The sequence below is a fragment of the Tamandua tetradactyla genome, chromosome 16 (genome assembly GCF_023851605.1).
Source record: "Tamandua tetradactyla isolate mTamTet1 chromosome 16, mTamTet1.pri, whole genome shotgun sequence".
Classification (NCBI taxonomy): domain Eukaryota; kingdom Metazoa; phylum Chordata; class Mammalia; order Pilosa; family Myrmecophagidae; genus Tamandua; species Tamandua tetradactyla.
Genome location: NC_135342.1, coordinates 20,423,769 through 20,443,434, shown reverse-complemented (window position 1 = coordinate 20,443,434; position 19,666 = coordinate 20,423,769). Strand labels below are relative to the sequence as shown.

General features: G+C 37.7%; 1 protein-coding gene and 1 pseudogene across 5 annotated transcripts; one reads left to right on the top strand and one right to left on the bottom strand.

The window, feature by feature from the left end:
• Positions 1 to 1,880: 1,880 nt before the first annotated feature.
• LOC143658342 (farnesyl pyrophosphate synthase pseudogene) lies at positions 1,881 to 3,000 on the bottom strand (annotated as a pseudogene).
• A 1,830-nt stretch (positions 3,001 to 4,830) lies between these two features.
• Positions 4,831 to 17,695, top strand: LOC143659050 (uncharacterized). 5 transcript variants are annotated; one of them, XM_077131574.1, is made up of 6 exons: positions 4,831 to 5,005; positions 5,562 to 5,627; positions 8,014 to 8,110; positions 9,727 to 9,778; positions 10,383 to 10,509; positions 14,963 to 17,695. In XM_077131574.1, the coding sequence occupies exons 5-6, from the start codon at positions 10,476 to 10,478 to the stop codon at positions 17,284 to 17,286; spliced, it is 2,358 nt and encodes a 785-aa protein (XP_076987689.1). In that variant the 5' UTR covers positions 4,831 to 5,005; positions 5,562 to 5,627; positions 8,014 to 8,110; positions 9,727 to 9,778; positions 10,383 to 10,475; the 3' UTR covers positions 17,287 to 17,695. The 5 variants fall into 5 exon arrangements, with proteins under 5 accessions (XP_076987689.1, XP_076987687.1, XP_076987685.1 ...); XM_077131572.1 differs by lacking the exon at positions 9,727 to 9,778 and having other exon boundaries at positions 4,831 to 5,000; XM_077131570.1 differs by lacking the exon at positions 9,727 to 9,778.
• Positions 17,696 to 19,666: the final 1,971 nt, after the last annotated feature.

Here is a 19,666-nt window from a genome sequence, read left to right as displayed (position 1 = left end):
TCCCCTTGGGGGACTGTGGAGAAAGGAAGAAATATTCAACTTCTGTACCTGGTGAATTCCTGATATTTTCTCAAGCAGTGGGGACAACCAGTTCAATGGATAACCATCCCTCAATCTTGGGGCTTCCCCCTATGAAGCTTATTCCTGCAAAGGAGGAGCTAAGGCTACTGATAATTATGCCCAAGAGTCACCCCCAGAGACCCCTTTTTGTTGCTCAGATGTGGTTTCTCTCTCTACGCCAACTTGGCAGGTGAATTCACTGCCCTCCCCCCGTACATAGGACATGACTCCCAGGGCAATGTGGGACCTGACAACTGATGATCTGGGATCTGGCATCATTGGAGTGAGAAAGCCTTCTTGACCAAAATGGGGAAGAGAGAGAAAAGACAAGGAAAAGACTCAGTGGCTGAAAGACTTCAGAGTTGAGAGGTTATCCTGGAGATTATTCTTATGCATTGTATAATCTATACAGCTATCCCTTTTTAATTTATGGTGTATTGGAGTGCCTGGAGGGATGTACCTGAAACTGGTGAACTATGTTCCAGTAGTCTTGATTCTTGAAGAAGACTGTGTAATGATATAGTTTTTACAATTTGACTGTGTGATTGTGAAAACTTTGTGTCTGATGCTCCTCTTATCCAGGGTATGAACAGATGGTTAAAAAAAATAAGAATAAAAATAAATAAATAATATGGGGAGATAAAGGGTAAAAACTGTGTAGATTGACTCAATGTGAGTCAGTGAGAGGGAGGGGTAGGGGTAGGGGCTATGGGATGTATGAGTTCTCTTTTTTTATTTCTTTTTCTGGAGTGATTCAAATGTTCTAAAAATTATCATGGTGAGGAGTACACAACTATGTGATATTGTGTCACTGATTGTATAATATGGTTGGACTGTATGTGTCTGGATATTTTTCAGTAAAAGTATATATATCTTTAAAGTATATGGCATTTCTACTTTGATGCTCTCAGAAATCCAGAGCCTATGCTGTTCTTTGTCATCACCAGATACCATAGGAAGTCACCAATAATGAAGGGATTTTATCAGTTAGAATATTTTCAATTATAAATTTTCTTTGAGTTGTGAATAACAGAAACCCCAACTCAACCAGTTTAAACCAGAAAGAAGATTTATTTGCACACATAACTAAAGACCACAGGAGGAACAGAACTGGGCCTGTTTCAATCAGGTGTCATACTCTATTTTCACTGTGATCATCTCATCCTGTACCTGAGAGATCAAGGTTTTCAAGACGGCTTCTTTCATTGTTTGAGTGGCAATAGCAACTGTAGCCACATGCTTCTGGTTTGGGCCAAGGAAAGAGGGTGCTTATATTAAGTTTGAAGTGCTGGATAGTCCACGACTCACTTTTTAAAGTAAATATGGCCTCTGACTTAAGCTCTAAACCCCACTCAGGCATTTGAACCTTAGTCCTATATGTTTGAGTTCCCTATACATTTTGGGCTTCTAACGATAACACTTTCTTTGCTTTTGAACATCGCTATGTGTTAACATTCTTATATGTAATATTTTATTCAGAAGATTCAAGTTTTTGAAATAGGAGAAAGTATATGTTATGTTACACTCTTCTGTCTATAACCTTCTAGAAAGCTATTATGTATGGCAGGGTCACATTTCACTGTTTTTCCATGTGAGTATCCTGTTATTGCAGTATCATTTATTGAACTTTTTTTGTTTTGTTTTTATTTGTTTTTTGGGAAGTGCATGAACCAGGAACTGGTCTCCTTCACGGCAGGCAAGAATTCTACCACTGAACTACCCTTGCACCCCCTAGAGATATTATATTTTGAAATTCTCTGTCCTTAATCATACAGAGGTTCTATATTTTATTTCCATATATTACTTCCTATTTTTTTAGGTTAGTCCAATTTATTAACAACCTCCCCTCCCCACCCTTGCAGTCTCTGGGCCACTTTTTTCTGCTTGTAGTTCTTGTGTGCCAACCCCAAGAAGATAGCTGGGGGTCAAGGGCTCAGAGTGCTGCTTGATGAGAGCCAGAAGACAGCTGTAACTGTTTTCTTTGTACTGCATAGAGAGTTGGTAGCTCCAGCTCCTCATACAGTGCCTTTACCCAGGCCACTTTCTCAGCCTCCTTCTGCCCATAACTCTCCTGCAGGATCTGTCACTGTTTGGAATGGTCTGTTGCAGATACTGAGCCACCAGCCAGCTGCACTTACTGTCTTGGATGTCAGTGCCAACCTTGCCAGTCACACTGGGGTCCCAAAAAAGATCAAGGTAATCATCCCGAAACTTAAAGAATTCTCCCATCTTCAACAGGATCTTATTGGCATGGGCATGCTCCTTCTCCTCGTCAGTGCCCACCATATACATGACAGCAGCTACAGGAAGGTAGAAGAAGTAGAAAGCTGTCTTGTACTTGACAATGGATTTATACCTCTTTTCAGTGAACCCACCAAGATCCACAGCCCTGGGGAGCTGTGATGAGATCAAGAGTCTGCTTGAACTCAGTATGATAGGAAACCTGCAGAAACAGCTCGATCAGGTTCAGATAATAAGGGTGTTCCCAGCAATAGAGTTTCAACAGATGGCAGATACATGCTTACAACAATATGGCATCGTTAATGGCATCCAAACCTATGCCTGGCTTCTGATACCAGCAGGGCTGTCCCTGTTGGGTGATGGATAAATCTATGATGTTATCTGACACCAGGAAAAAACTTGGAGCAGTTCCACACACAAGCCCACAGTTGAGGCCTGCTGGAAACTATCAGCATCCTGCTTCTTTGGCTCCTCCAGCTCTTGGAAAACTGTCAGCACCATTAAACCCCGATTGCACTTGCCTCCAGTGACATCGTATTCTAGGATCTCCTGGAGCTGGACAATAGCATCTACTGTTTCTGGGTGCCTCATCTCATCCTTGATCAGCACCTTGAGAATCTGGGAGAAGTGTTGGATGAAATTCTACTTTTCTTGGGCATAAACATCAGATTTCTTGTTTCCATTCATTCTGAGGGAGGAGAAAAGTTCCTGGATGCTGATTCTTGCCTGGTCCCATATATTATTTCTAAACACAAATATTTAAATATTCCCTGTGGTTATTATTTGCAATTCCAATCACACTTGAACCTACTAAATGAATTTTAAAATAGTTTTTAAAGTAAACATACTTTCACTTTTTTAATTTTAAAAATATATTAGACTTCCATGTAGCTAAAGGCAAAGGAGACTGCCTAAATTAGAATCTCTCCATTCATCCTGCAAAAACTATATAAATCAAAACATAGAACAAATAAACTACACAAACCCCAAGCCTCCACTATAACTAGAAGTTACAGAACACAACTAACTTCAAAATACATGTGAGTAGGAAATTGAGTATCAGGTTCAGCAGAGCTATCTCCTGAACTCTGACTTCAAACTTTTACAGATAGTGACCAGAGTCCAGAAGAACTATATGGAAGAGAAGAGAGACAGAGAAGGGCTACATTTGATATAGGATCACTCTCAAAATGAGAAAAACAACCCTAATTATAAAATAATAAGTACTGATAAATCAGAGTACAACTAAAGGCAAAGAACTGGTCTTGTGTCTGGGACTCAAGGTGGGATTGTCAGAAAATAGCACTTTTGCAGAACAGTATAAATTAAGAAAGATGTCCTTTCACAGACGGGATGATAAAGAGAAAAAGAAGCAAGAAGGAGGAAATTTAGAAAATTGAAATACCCCAAAATTCTAAAATTTGGACACAACAATTCTGCCAACCACCCAAAATTAGTTACTTAATGTCTATATTGTATTATGGTATTAGTCAGTGCAACTTGATAAACAAAATCAGTTAAAGACATAAGAATTGGAAAAGAAATAAACTCATCTCTAATTTCAGATGACATTACTGAGTACCTGGAAAATTGCACAGAACCGACAATCAAACTAATAAAAAATAAAGTAAAATAGTTGTTAGGTAGGATATAAAAACAACGCATAAATATAGACTTCCTATTCTTAAGCAGTGGTCAGTGGGAAGAGGATGATAGAGGAAACCCCATTTACAGTAGAAATAATGAAGACAAACTTAAGGATAAACTTTTTAAAGGTGCAAATTCACATGAGAAATATAGACTTGAGTTAAGATCTTCATCACGTATACTTGCTCTGAGATGATGGAGTAATTTAACTTCTCTGAAATGTTATAATTTTACCTCTAAAATGGGAAAAAGTTTAAATGTGGGATGATAGCTTTTTCCTGAGGCCACTTCTTCTTCCTCTTTAGTCCTCGTCCTCTTCAGTTCTCCCAAGTGACGAGTTGTTTTTCCTATCAGTCCACTAGCACTACTTGCGTCCAGAGTAAGGGTTGCTACTTTCTTTGCTCTTCATTCCTTTTTCCACCCACAACCATTCTATCTCCTCCACTTTTGAAATTCCCAGTTTTAATTCTCAAACTTTCAGATCATACCAACCACAAGTTTCTTCTTTGTCATCTATAATGAGTCATTTCCAGTAAATATTGAAGATTTTATTTCTGGTTCAATGCTACTCTTTTAACCATACTTCTGTCATAATTGGAGGTATTCAGGCTTCAGAAAGACGAGTCCACATAATATTTTCCGGTCGAGGATTCAAGGAAATACAACGCAGTACGTGAGTGTAGTAATCTACATTACTGTCCGGAAAAGCGCGACCACGGAGTTTGTTCCTCGTAGGCATTGTGGGAAGTGTATTCCAAGGGCTCCGTGAAATCACGGGCACTTCTAGCCACAGGGATTAAAATCTGGTCTCACTTCTCTGGTCTCACTTATCCTACTGCATCATGGGAAGTGTAGTCCAAGGACTTCGTGGGTTCGCGAGAGCTTCCGCTCCGGCGGGCGGGGTTGCGACCGTCCCCTCCTGCGTGACGGTGTGATTTCCACGTCTCGCGACCCTTCCTAACTTCCTGGACCTGCGCTTGGATCCCGCGACGATTCTGCCAGAGATTTGGAAGAAAAGATGCAGCGGCGGAGAGCAGAGATTTGAAGGCCTGGTTCGGTGATTTGCATTCCCCTCGGCGGACCCTCCTCGGATTTGGGGTGGTTTGCGTTTTCCTGAGTTGGAGGCGGTCTCCAGACGTCCTTCTCTGGGTTTGAGGCTCTGTACCCCTCACTGCTTCGCCTCACTTTTCATGCTCTGCCCCTTCTTTACAGTGTTTATGTGTCTTATCTTAGAAATGGGAATGGTAGTCGTATCTTCCTTATAGAGTTATTTTGGAAATTAAACGAGGTAATACAAATGCAGGTCTTTTTCATGGTTCGTGTGAATGGTTATCTCTTGTTACTAAGTGAAATTTTTATTTCCTGAAAAGCTTTCATTTCCCTGAATGCTGTGAACCCGGTCAGAGTTTCAGCTGTAGGGCTTCTGGCCCTTTTTTCTGATCTCTGCAGAAAGTTGGATGGCCCTGGACTCGTTCTGATCTCTCTCGCTCTCTCTCTTTTTTTTTTTTCTATGAAGGAGAAGTTTACTTCCCATTGGTACCGGGGGTGTCACTAGTTTGTCGGGGACTGCGGCATAATTGTGGTATTTTTAACAGCCTCCTTTCCTTCTCCAGCTCTGACTATTCAAAAAGCACTCGGTGGAAGAAGTGATTCCTTGGGTACTGGCAGCAGAGCTCCACGTGAGTAGGACTTGGTATTCTTCTACAAAGATGTTCACATAAATCGGAGAATGTATGGGTCATGTACTCAGGCATGGGTAATGATAATAATTCAGCCTTCTTATAAAACCCTAATCATTATGGAAATTCAGAAAATGCAAAAATGTGCGTAGAAAAAAATTAATTACCCATGACTCCAGAATGTAGGGTAACAGCTGTCACATATTTAAATTCTGTTTAGCAATTCCTTGTATATATTTGCATATTTGTATACTTGTTTATTTATAAGCAATTAAAAAAATTAATTGATGTCGTTTTTGGTTTTTCTCTTATAGTAGTTTCTGTAAATGTAGTGTTTTGTTTCTTTAACTGTATAAAATTTATATCAGAAAAGTTGTAAGTTTACAGAAAAATCATGTAGAAAATACAGAGTTCCAATATAGCCACCCTCACACACAGTTTTCCCTGTTAACACTTTGCATTAGTGTGGTACCTTTGTTACTATTGATGAAAGACTATAATTATAGTTGTGTTATCAACTATGGACCATAGTTTACATTAGGGTTCACTGTTTGTGTTGTACAGTCCTATTTTGTGGCTTTTTAAAAAATTTTTATTCTGGTAGCATATATACAAAAAAAATTTCCCTTTTAAGCAGATTCAAGTATGTAATTCAATGGTAGTTATATTCACTACCATCACTACAATCCATAACCAAAACTTTTCTCTCACCCCAACCAGTAACCATACCCATTAAATATTAACTCCCCCTTCACTACTTTCACCCTGACCCCTGGAAACCATATTCTGGTTTCTGATTCTATGAAAGTTTTTATTCTAATTATTTCATACCCATGAGATCATACAATATTTGACTTCTGTCTAGCTTATTTCACTCAACATGATGGCGTCAGTGTTCATCATGTCACATTATCAGAATTTCACTCCTTTTTACAGCTCGTCATTCACCACTAGTTGAAAGTGATATTTCCTAATTCCATCTTGCCTTCCACATTTATTAGTTATCATTTGACTGTGATTAGGAGCTTCTCCCTCTCCGTCATTTATATTTCATAGAATTCAACCATTTCAGGTATAAAATTCAGGTGCCTTTTAGTACCTTGTGGAACAGCTATCAACATAAATCAGTTTTAAAAATTTTTAATCCTCCCGATAAGACTCATCATGCCCATTTACAGTTAATCCTGCTTCCTACACCCAGCCCCAAGCAACTACTACTTTCTGCCTTTATAGATTAATCTATTCTGGGCATGCCATATAAATGGAATCATTTGGAGCTGGCCTTTTGTTATTCGTTTTGGTTTCTTTCACTTCGCATGTTCTCAAGGTTCATCCATGTTGCAGCATTTCTGTATTTTGTCCTTTTTATTGCTGTACAATATTTCATTGTATGGATATACCACATTTTGTGTGTCATTCATCAATAGGTGAATATTTAGGTAGTTTCCAGGTTGGAGCTTTTAGGAATAACATGGCCATGGCCATTCCTGTCCAAGTCTTTGTGTGGACACAAAGTCTTTACTAAAGTCTTTACCTCGGAGTAGAATTGCTGGGTTGAATGGTAATTTCATGTTTAACTTTATGGGAAATACCAAATTGATTATCAGAGTAGCTGCATCAAACTGTTTTCCTAACAGAATCTTGTGTTTCTTAATGGAAACTAAAAGGTAAAATTTTTCATATCCATGCATGTGAGTAAAAAGGTGTTTTTAGGCCTCTACTGCTTAATAAAGAAAATTAACTTGTTTAATATATTTTAGAAAATAGTTGTCCATGGCAATTGCCAAGGCAACAAATTAATTAAACAAGACAATCGAAGTTACAGATTTTCAGCAAATTATGAGTGACCTTCACATGACAGGGTGGTCAGAAGTTGGATACTCTTAGAACGTTTCTTTCGTTGAAGTCACATTTTTAACGACTATTGGTGCTTTTCTGTACCTAAAAAGAAATGAGAAACCTTTGCAGTGTTGTACGATATCATCTCACAGCAATCCTGTGAGTAGGGACTATTCTCCTGGTTTCACTGATGACAGAATTGAGGCAAAGATACGTTATCAATTTACCCAAGGTGACACAACTAGTGAGAAGCTTTGAACCTAAGCATAGTGGCCCCAGAGCTAACTCTTATTCAGCACATTAAATTGTCTCGGTATCCTTCATACTCAGAATCAGAATTGCTTCCTTGGGCCTCAAGGCAACACTGGTGATGGTGCCAGTATTTGTGCTTGGGCACATAGCAAGGATCCATGGCATACTTTGCTCAGCAAGCTGCGTGCAGCTGCAACCACCCAATGAAGGGCCCCTTGGCTGATTCATAGTGATTGTTCAAGTAGGAGAGAGATGTCCCTGGCCAGCCTTTCATGTCCTTTTTCTGCTTCCCCAGGTACTCTTCCAGGCCCAGCTCTTCTTTCCCAAGATTCTGCTTATCTCAGGGCTCTGTATATCCCCAGGAGTAGAAAGGGAAAATGACCATGTTCAGGGTAAGTAGGACTTGCCATTCTTGCTGTTAAAATTCCATCTCTTTCCTGGGAACACTCAAAGAGAAAAACAGGCTTTGAGGACCCGTTGTGTACCTGTTGCTTGTTTTGCCCTTTTTTAGTTTAACTTTGCTTTTTTTCTTTTTCAGTTTTGTTTTGCTTTATCATTTTTTTATTAAAAAAATAATAGTAGAACAAATAATAGAAATGAGCAGTTTTCCCACTTTACTAATTTCCTCTTTGCAAGTTAGCTGTTTTTATTTTCTAATACTTTTCCTCATGTACATTCATAACTATATTTATATTCATGATAGTCTTCTAGTTTTAATTCTTTTTACTTAGTATTATATAATGCTCATTTTTTGTGGTTTTATCATATTCTCATTGGATTGCTTACCTTTTTTATTATTTTTAACTACTACCCACTCATAGACATTTAGGTGGTTTGGAGTTGTATTGCTTTAGGTAATAGTACAGATAACAGTTTTTCTATATAAAACCATTTTTCCCAGAAATAATTTCTGAAAAAATTCTGCCAATTTTTCTCCTCAATGTACTAGAAACTCAATATTGAAAAGCTGTATTTGAGACCTCCTCATTGGCTATTTTATGGCACAAGGTGAAAGTCTTGAGTTGTTGCTTCATAGAAATATTGTTGAATATTTCATACAGAAAGGGCTAGAGTCTGTCTTCTCCATGACTGAGTCATATGCTTTATTTACAATCTACTTTATTTCTTCATTTATTATTATTTAGGTTTATCAAAGTAATATATAGTTTTCGTTTAAAGCATCCAATGACTCATACCATATACAAAGATCAGAATGGGTCAGTGATCTAAGTGTATGAGTTAAAACCATAAAAGTTTTAGAAGTAAACCAAGGAGAACATCTTCATGACCTTGGATTTGGCAGTGGTTTCTTAGGTTTTACCCCAAAAGCTCAAGGAACAAAAGGAAAAATAAATTAGACTTCATCAAAACTAAAAACTTTTGCACATCAAAGGACAGTATCAAAAAAGTGAAAAAACGGATAGTTTAGTGGTTAGAATGCCCACCTTTCATATGGGAGACCCAGGTTTGATTCCCGGACCATGCACCCCCCCCCCAAAAAAAAAAAAAAAGAAAGAAAGAAAGTGAAAAGCTCCCAAAAAAAGAAAGAAAGAAAGAGAGAGAGAGAGAGAGAGAGAGAGAAAGGAAAGAAAGAAAGAAAGAAAAGGAAGGAAGGAAGGAAGGAAGGAGGGAGGGAGGGAGGGAGGAAGGGAGGGAGGGAGGAAGGAAGGAAGGAAGGAAGGAAGGAAGGAAGGAAGAAAGGAAGGAAGGAAGGAAAGAAAGAAAGAGAAAAGACAATCCACAGACTGGGAGAAAATAATTGCTAATAGATACTGGTTATAATGAGAATAGTACCTAAAATTAAATGTGTGTTATTTACAGCAGATTAATATATTATAGATTCAATATATATCTGAATCTGTAAGTTCCCTGGAGTCCTAAGTAACCATGAAATGGGATGAAATAAGTAATGATAATGATGATATTAATGATACTATTAGCTAATGCTGTTAAGCACTTAGTCTGTGCTAAACACTTTTCCAAGTACTATATATACTCATGTTTTTAGTGCTTGAAAGAATCCTGTAATACAAGAACCAACATGCAGTAAAGAAACTAAGGTATGTAGGAGAACTTCTCAAACTCATATGACTAGTAAGAGGCAGACTTTCAGGATGTGTGTTAAGGCACCCAGACTTCAGAACATGATATGGAGTGCTGTGATTGATGGACATGGTATGTGTCTTGATAGCACATTGGACAAATTACATAACTATCCAAGACAAATTGCCAAAACTTTAGTTAGGCAGACAAAAAAAGTGATAGCATCCAAAGTTATTGTCTGGGAAGAGAGGGAAATAAGTCCTGTCAAACACAGTTGGAACTAAGTGGCTGAACATTTCTTGGGCAATTAAAAATAATCATCAGAAAATAAAACATCCATAGTCCAGGATACAAAATTTAGAATTCTAGAGGGTTATTTATAAGAAATTCACCAAGGACACCAAATATAGGTACAAAATTGCCAAATGTTGGTGAGGCTGAGGAACATCTGTGTACATCATTGACAGGAGGTGAGGAGAAAAGTTCAGAAGTCTCTAAGTTAACGTGAGTCCCTCAGAATCTGAAACAATTTTCCACCCACCCTTCCCACCTTCTCAGTTCTGTCCTTCTCCCTATGGATGTGGGTTGTAAGATTAAGGTTGCATGTGTTCATTATCTTAGGAGGCAGTGATCTTCAAGGATGTGGCTGTGGTCTTCACCAAGGAGGAGCTGGGCCTGCTAGACTCTGCCCAGAGGAAGCTGTACCGAGATGTCATGGTGGAGAACTTCAGGAACCTAGTCTCAGTGGGTGAGGAGAGGCACCCTCTGACTTGAATTTGCCTATTCTAATGACTTCATATCAGTGAAATCATGCAAATTTGTCTTACAGTTACTGTATACAGTTGTAACTAGTATCCGCTTATATCCTTTCTATTTCTCCTATTTCTCTGACTCCTACCGGAGTCGGTAGTAATGTCTCCCCTTTCATTTCTGGTTTTACTTATTTGTGTTCTCTCTTTTTTTTCTTTGTCAGTCCAGCCAAAGGTTTGTTGATTTTATTCTTTTCAAAGACTCACCTTTTGGATTTGTTGATTCCATTGTTTTTTCATTCTCTATTTCATTTTTATCTACTCTAATGTTTGTTATTTCCTTCCTTTTGTTCACTTTGGGATTAGTTTGCTCTTCTTTCTGTAGATCCTCCAATTGTGAAATTATGACTCTGATTTGAGGACTTTCTTCTTTTGTAATGGAAGCATTTATAGCTATGAATTTGCCTCTCAGTACTGCTTTTGCTGCATCATATTGGTTTCTTTATGTTGTGTTTCCTTTTTTATTCCCTTCAAGATATTTCCTAATTTCTCTTGTGATTTCTCCTTTGTCCCATGGGTTAAGATGGGTTGTTTAATTTCCACATATTTGTGAGTTTGCCAATTCTCTTTCAACTGATTTCTAGATTTATTCCATTGTGGTTGCAGAAGATACATTGCATGATTTTAGTATTTTTGAATTTTGCATTTATTGAGACTTGTCTTGAGACCTAACATATGGTCTCTCCTGGATGCTGACTCACGTGCACTAAAGAATGTATTCTGCTATTAGGTGAAGTGTTCTGTATATGTCTGTTAGGTTTAGTTAGTTTATACCTATCATTCAAATCTTTTATTTTTTAATTGATCTTCTCTTTAGGTATTCTATCCATTATTGGCAGTGGTTTCTCCTACTGTTATTGCAAATCTGTCCGTTTCTCCCTTAAAATCTACCAATATGGAAAATTCAACTTCCCAAGTGGAAAATTCTTGATATTCTCACAAGCAGCAGGGACAGCCAAAACAATAGGCCGAGGCCCCAGTCTTGGGGTTTGTTCATATGAAGCTTAACCCCACAAAAGATAGGCTAAGCCATTTAAAATTAGGCCTAAGAGTCACCCCCAAGAGAACCTCTTTTGTTGCTCAGATGTGGCCTTTCTCTCTCAGCCAACATGACAAGCAAACTCATTGCCCTCCTCCTTTCTACCTGGGACATGACTCCCAGGGGTGTGGACCTTCCTAGCAGGATGGGACAGAAATCCTAGAATGAGCTGGGACTCAGCCTCAAGGGATTGAGAAAATATTCTCGACCAAAAAGGGGAAGAGCGAAATGAGAAAAATAGTGTCAATGGCTGAGAGATTCCAAACAGAGTTGAGAGGTTATCCTGGAGGTTATTTTTAACGCATAATGTAGATATCACATTTTTAGTTAAGGTGTAATGGAGAGCCTGGAAGGAAGTGCCTGATAATGTAGAGCTGTGTTCTCCAGTAGTCATGTATTTTGAAGATGATTGTATAATAATACAGCTTTTGCAATATGACTCTGTAATTGTGAAAACCTTTTTTCTGGTGCTCCTTTTATCTAATTTATCAACAGATGAGTAAAACATATGGATTAAAAATAAATAAATAATAGGGGGAACAAATGTTAAAATAAATTTAGTAGATTGAAATGCAAAAAAAATTCTACGAATATTAGTTTCATATATTTTGGGGCTCTACTGTTACTTGCATATATATTTATTTATCAGTATATAGTGACCTTCTTTGTCCCTCGTGACAGTTTTTGACTTAACATCTATTTTTTCTAACATTAGAATAGCTGTCCCAGCTCTCATTTAGTTATATGAATAGTATATTTTTTCCATCATTTCACTTTCCAGTCTTTGAATGTAAGGTGAGTCTCTTATAAACAGCATATATTTGGGTCATTTTTAAAAATCTATTCTGCCAGTCTTTTAACTGGAGAATTTAATTCACTTGCATTTAAAGTAACTTTTGATAATCCAGGACCTTCCACTACTTTGCTATTTTGTTTCTGTACATCTTATACCCTTTTGTCCCTCAGTTACTCATTAATGGTTTCTTTTATATTTATTTGATCTTTTTGTAATGTACCATTTTGAGTCCCTTCTCCTTTGCTGTGTATCTATTTTTTTATCTTTGTGGTTATGGGGCTAAAATTTAACATTCTAAATCTATAACAGTCACATTTGATTTGGTATCAGCTTAGCTTCAAATGCATACATAAACACTGTTCATAAATGCCTCTGTCCCCACACCTCTTTGTTGTACTTGCTACAAATTAAATCTTCATGCATTGTATATCCAAAACCATAGGTTTTTCATTACTCTATATGCATTTGCATTTTAGAACCTGTAAAAAGTAAAGAATATATACATTTAAAAAATACAATACAGTATTGCTGGTACTTTTAGTTACCTGTATGGATACTTTATGTCCAAAACCTTAGGTTTATTATTAGTCTATATGCATTTGCATTTTAGATCCTGTAAGAAGTGGGGTAGATTTATATTCTGAAAAATACAATACAGCATTAGAGGCATTTTTAATTATCCATATGGTTACCTTTAAAGCGGTGTTTATTTCTTTGTGCTGCTTCAACACACTATATAGTGTCTTCCTTTCCCTTTGATCTGAAGAGCTCCCTTTAGATTGCCTTTAGGGCAATTTTAGTGGTTATGTAGTCCCTCAGTTTTTGTTTATCTGAGAATGTCTTAATTTTCCTTCATTATGAAAGATAGTCTCACAGATAAGAAATTCTTGGTTAATAGTTGTTTCTTTCTGCTTTAACTGTCCATGAGCTGCTTCTGCCTTCGGGGCAAGTTTTGGGAGGATGCACCAGGGATGAGTTTACTGGTTCACTCTTTAAGGTCACCACCTGATTATTGGCACTGACATATACGCATCCTGCTATGAGCATAGGGGTTACTCTGCTCCTTTCAGAACAGGGCCAGGGACTCAGTGGGAGTGTAGGCTGGCTCCAAACTGTATTGGGAAAATGATGTAGGAGGGGCCAACTTCTCCTTTCTTTCTTAAACCTGCATTTTCTTGATTCACCACTTATCCAATTACTGCAACTGTTCAACTTGTTTTGTGGAGTTTTGAGGAATTTGGCTCTCCAGTTTTTGCTGTTTCTTCAAGGATTCTGCAGGGGAACAATACCCTAAAGTGTCTTATTACAACATCTTGGTCACTCAAAGAAATACTTTTTAAATGAAGATTCTTATTTCTATTCTTTAGACAGATCCCTCATATAAGTAAAAGGTAAAAATGTTTGTTTTTTAAGGACCACTTACAACCTGCTTCCCTTGAAAGATTTGCCCAGCTGTATGAATATAACCTATACATCTCTTCCAGAGTGCACATCTGCAGCACTGCCCCCCATTTTCCCCTTCCCTTTGCTACAGGAGAGGAAGATTTAGGATAAGAGCAACAGGTTTTACAGCTGAATGTTGCCTATATTTTTGGGCACCTCTGGTTCATAGATATGGTAAATTTTGGGCACCTTTATTTTTTCAGATTTAACCATTAAACAAATGTTAAAGAATACAGATTTCATGTGACATTTCCTCTCTTTTTATAACAACCTAGTGTTTTATTTTCAACCTGGAGGATTTGCCTGTTCAGAATTGGCACATTCTCCTTCCCCTCCAAAACAACTACTATTTTAAAATGACCATATATTAAATAAAACCATAAATTAAAATTTCCTCAGAAGTACTATTTAACCTTTAATTTAAAAATTTACTCAAAACATTAGAATATCTTTATATAAATCTTAAAACTTTGGAATACCAATAAGGGTAAACATTTTAGCAAATACATTTCTAAACTTAATTTTAGAGAAAGTCAAGAGTTTGTAGTAGTTGTTAACTTTATAATTTTCTGCCATAACATGGGAAAATAAGAGTCAGTGTACATATGCAGAATTTCCAAGAATGCTTTGAATGTGTAGATATAATCGCTTCTGGATATATGATATTTTTGATATATAACATACCCCAATATGCAAAGCATTAATAATGTTACTGCTTTTCCTTAAAGTTCCCATTGACTCTCCTTTTGTTATTCTACATAATTATATAATTTATTATCCAAGAGCCTGTACTGACTTTGTAATTAAATATAAACAGCAACAGATTATGTATCAATTTTTTATTTAAGTCTTTGATTTCTAACTTGTACCTCATGTAAGAGATTTGGTTTGGTTCTAAATGGGTCTTGTTAATGCTCAGTGGGTAGAGGGCTATTGAACCACCTCTTGGTTTCTGTAAACCTGTGTACTCAAAAAAAAGTTGTGCGCGGTGTAAAAGACAAAATGAACCTTCTCTAGACTTAGTAAAGCCTAGTATACTCTGTCCTAAATGTGAAATCTTGAAAACTCTCAACCAGTGTTTTCACTTCTGCTCTTTTCTGAATTCTCTTTACAGGAGAGAAGATCCAAAGCAAGATGGAGACTGTTCTACAACCAAAAATAGTTGAAGAGCTTTCCTGCTGGCAAATATGGCAAGAAATTGCAGGTTACTTAACCCAGTGTCAAGACTTCATGATAAATAGTTCTCAGTTTCCCAAACAAGATCGTTCACCCTATCAGGTTGGAACAGGGCTATCTATAATTCACACAGGGCAAAAGTCTTACCAGTGTACTGAGTGTGAAAAGACCTTCAGAGATCTCTCCAGCTTTGATCTTCATCAGCAATTGCACTCAAGAGAGGAGTTTCATACATGTAGTGAGTGTGGCAAAAGCTTCCATTATACTTCATCTCCTCTTATTCATCACAGAGTTCACTGGGGAGACAAATGCTGTCTGTTTGATGACTGTGGTGAGGACTACAGTCAAAGCTCACATCTGCAAACTCATCAGGAAGCCCGTACTATAGAGAAACTTCACAATTTTGAGGAATATGGGAAAGGCGTCAATCATGGATCAGTACTTAGTGTTCATTGCAAAGTCCATGCAGGAGAGAAAGCTTATAATTGTGAAAAATGTGGGAGGGCCCTTGTTCGCACTTCACATTTTTGGGAACATCAGAAAATCCACACTTGGGAGAAACCTTTCAAATGTAATACATGTGATAAGAATTTCCATTGTAGATCAGCACTTAATAGTAACTGCATGGTCCACATGGGAGAGAAGCCATACAAATATAAAGAGTGTGGGATGGGCTTTATTTGGAGCTCATGTTTCTCTGTCCATTTTGTAGAATGTGGGAACAGCTTCAGTCATTCCCCAAGTCTTCTGAACCATCAGAGTCTCCTCAGTGGAGAAAAATCATTCACATATGAAGTCTGCAGAAAGTGCTTTGGTCAATGTTCACACCTTCAGTCCCATCAGGAAGCCCACTCAGAAGAGAAGCCATACGCATGTATTGAATGTGGGGAGAGCTTCAGTGCGGAAATGCATTATCAAGATCATCTGGCAGTCCACACTAGAGAGAAACCCTATCAGTGTGAGGTGTGTGCGAAGGAACTAAAAATCCACCAGAAGATCCAGAGTGGAGAGAAACCTTTTAAGTGTGAGGAGAGCAGGCAGGGCTTCAATCAGAATTCACAACTTCAAGTTCACCAGGTGATCCATACTGGTGAGAAACCGTACAAATGTGAGAAGTGTGGAAAGGGTTTCAATCATAGGTCACGATTTAATATTCATTACAAGGTCCATACAAGAGAGAGACGTTATAATTGTGAGGAATGTGGGCGGGCATTTCTTTATGCTTCACAATTTCAGAAACATCATAGAATCCATACTGGTGAGAAGCCATTCCAGTGTGATGCTTGTGGTAAGAGCTTCCGTTGTAGATCACAACTTAACGATCATCGCAAAACTCACACAGGAGAACAACCTTACAAGTGTGAGGAATGTGGAAAGGGCTTCAACTTTCGCTCAAAATTTCATATCCATCAGCGAATCCATACAGGAGAGAAACCCTATAAATGTGAGGTATGTGGAAAAGACTTCCGTCAGAGTTCATATCTTAAAATCCATCAGAAGGCCCACAATGTAGAGAAACCTTATAAGTGTGAAGAGTGCGGGCAAGGCTTCAATCAGAGTTCACGACTTCAAATTCACCAGCTGATCCATAGTGGTGAGAAACGGTACAAATGTGAAGAGTGTGGAAAAGGCTTCAATCGTAGAGCAAATCTTAAAATACATTATAGAATGCATACAGGAGAGAAGCCCTATAATTGTGCTGAGTGTGGGAAGGTCTTCAGTCATGCCTCATATCTTTTGGTCCATCAGAGAATCCACAGTGGAGAAAAACCATTTCAGTGTGAAGAGTGTGGAAAGAGCTTTGGTCAGAATTCACAACTTAGAGCCCATCAAAGAGTTCACATTGGAGAAAAGCCATACCGATGTGAGGAGTGTGGGAAGGGCTTCAAGTGGAGCTTAACTCTTGACAGGCATCAGAAGGCCCATAGGGGAGAAAAACCATATAAGTGTAGGGAGTGTGGGAAGTGCTTCAGCCATCCCTCAAATCTTCTAGTTCATCATAGTATTCACACTGGAGAGAAACCTTTCAAATGTGATGTGTGTGGTAAAGGCTTCCATCAGTCTTCAGAACTTCAGTATCATCAGAGAATTCACACAGGAGAAAAACCTTACAAATGTGAAACATGTGGTAAGACCTTCAGATTGAGATCGTATCTTGGAAAACATCGCAAAACCCATGCTAGTGAAAAAAATTGTAAAGGTGATGAGGGTAGCAGGAACTTCATCAGAGAATCTTCACAGAAAAGGAGTTTTATAAAATGATTATTTTGTTTGCTTTGTTGAAAACTCTTAGTAGTAATCTGGGATGAAATTTCTTTGATATACATGAAACTATGCTACATGAACAGTACAACATAGCTTTTAGAAAATAAATATTTCTTCATATTTATTCTACATTAATATTCATAAAGTGAGATTGGTTTTTTTTTTACTTTTACAAATAAACATTTTCCTTTCCTCCCTTCCCTCATTCCCTGCTGTCCCAGTAGCATCCAATCTGGTTTGTATTCCTGAGAATTTGCTGTTTCTAGTCATTTGTAAGTGGTAATACATTTTTTTCTTCATGTGTCTTATTTCACTGAGCATAGCATTTTCAGGGTTTTTCCATGTTGCAGCATGTCTCAACCTCTTTTTTTTCTTATGGCCAAATAATATTTCATTTTGTTTATGTTCCACATCTTATTTATCCATTCATTTGATAGTGAACACTTAGGTTACTTCCAGCTTTTGGCTAGTGTTAATACAACTATAAATATTTATGTGCAAGTATTTGTGACTGTTTTCACTCTTTGGGATTGCCAAGTCATGTGGTGATTCCATATTTACTTTTTGAGTAGCTGCAATATTGCTTTCCACAGTAGCTGCACATTTTTACCTTCCTACCAACAGTGCACTAGAAATCCAGTTTCTCTGCATCCTCTTCAACATTTGTTATTTTCCATTTCTTTGAAGAACCATACTTGTGGGTTGAAGTGGTGTCTCATGGCTTTGATTTGCATTTCCCTAATGGCTAATGATGTTGAGCATCTTTTCATGTGTTTGGTGATTTATGTATCTTCTTTGGAGAGATGTCTATTCAAGTCCTTTTTTTTTTTAGCATGGGTAGGCACTGGGAATCGAACCCGGGTCTCTGCGTGGCAGGCAAGAACTCTGCCTGCTGAGCCACTGAGTCCCACCCCTTTGTCCATTTTTAATTGGGTCATTTGTCTTTTACTGCATTGTGAAAGTTATATTTTTAATTTTGATGACACCAAATTTATCATTTCCTTTGTTGCTTGTGCTTTGGGTTTTATATCCAAGAATCCATTGCCAAATCTCAGGTTGTGAAGATTTGTCCCTGTGTTATCTTCTAAGAGTTTTACAGTTTTATCTCATATTTAGGTCCCTGATCCATTTTGAGTTGACCACAAAAGTGGGGTAGAGCTCTAACTTCATCTCCTTGTGGCTATCTAGTTTTCCCAACACCATTTGTTGAAAAGACTATTCTTTCCCCACTGCATGTACTTAGCACCACTTTAAAAAATCATTTTGTCATAGATGTAGGGGTCTATTTCTGGAATTTTAATTCTGTTCTAGTGATCTGTGTGTCTATCTTTGTGCCTTTATAGCACTGTTTTCATTATTTTTGTTTTGTAATACGTTTTAAATTAAGAGGTGTGAATCCTCCAATTCTGTTCTTCAGTATGATTTTGGCTATTTGGGGCCCTTTGTAGCTCCATATGAATTTTAGGGTTGCTCTTTCCATATTTGCTTTAAAAGTCTGTTAGAATTTTGATAAGGATTATACTGAATTTGTATATTGCTTTAGGTAATATTGGCATATTAATAGTGTTAACTCCTCTAGCCCATTAGCATTGGTTATCTTGACATTTATTTAGTTCTTTTTTTTCCCAGCAGTGTTGATAGTTTTCAGTATACAAGTCTTCTGTAGCCTTAAATTTAGAGATAATTTATGTGCAATCTGAATTCTTGTAATAACCAGGTCTCATAGGATGGAAAACAATTGTTTTGTTGAAATCAGTTTTTCAGTCTTAGCTTATCATGTCCCAAGGGTCAAGAAGCCACACAGCAGAGAGCCCTAGTAAGTGGGTGTGGCAGCCAATTCAGTTAGAACCTTCACTTTATCAGATGTTACTGAGGAAACAGGATTCAGAAAGAATCGGTTTCAGCCTTCACAAAAGTATGACAGATATGACAAAATTAATGTCTAGATGATACCCACTTGCAGAAGAATGAAATTGAACCCTTCGTACCATATGCAAGTTAACTCTAAATGGATCAGAGTCCTAAATATGTTATAAAACTATTAAAAGAAAACATGGGAAAACCCTCACAACCTTGGGTTTGGCAGTGATTTCTTGGATATGACACCAAAAGAATGAGTAACCAAAGGAAAAAGCAGCTAAAAATGGACTTCATCAAAATTTAAAAATAGGCTTTCAAAGTTGATTTTCTGTAGCATACAAGGATGCCAGTACTTAATAAGGTCCAGTATGTCTCAGTTTGCATGCCATGTGAGGGGTCTCTGATCAGCCTCAGGTTCTGTGATTTGCCAAGACTCACAGTACTCAGTATACAGTTGTACTGGTGACTATGATTTTTTATAGTGAAAGCAAACTCAGCAAAGGGAAAAGGCAGTGTT

Bases quoted from the DNA above. Each gene is read 5' to 3' on its own strand.
- LOC143659050 (XM_077131572.1), top strand. The intron at 10,510-14,962 runs GTGAGGAGAGGC...TTCTCTTTACAG, and splicing joins CAGGAACCTAGTCTCAGTGG to GAGAGAAGATCCAAAGCAAG.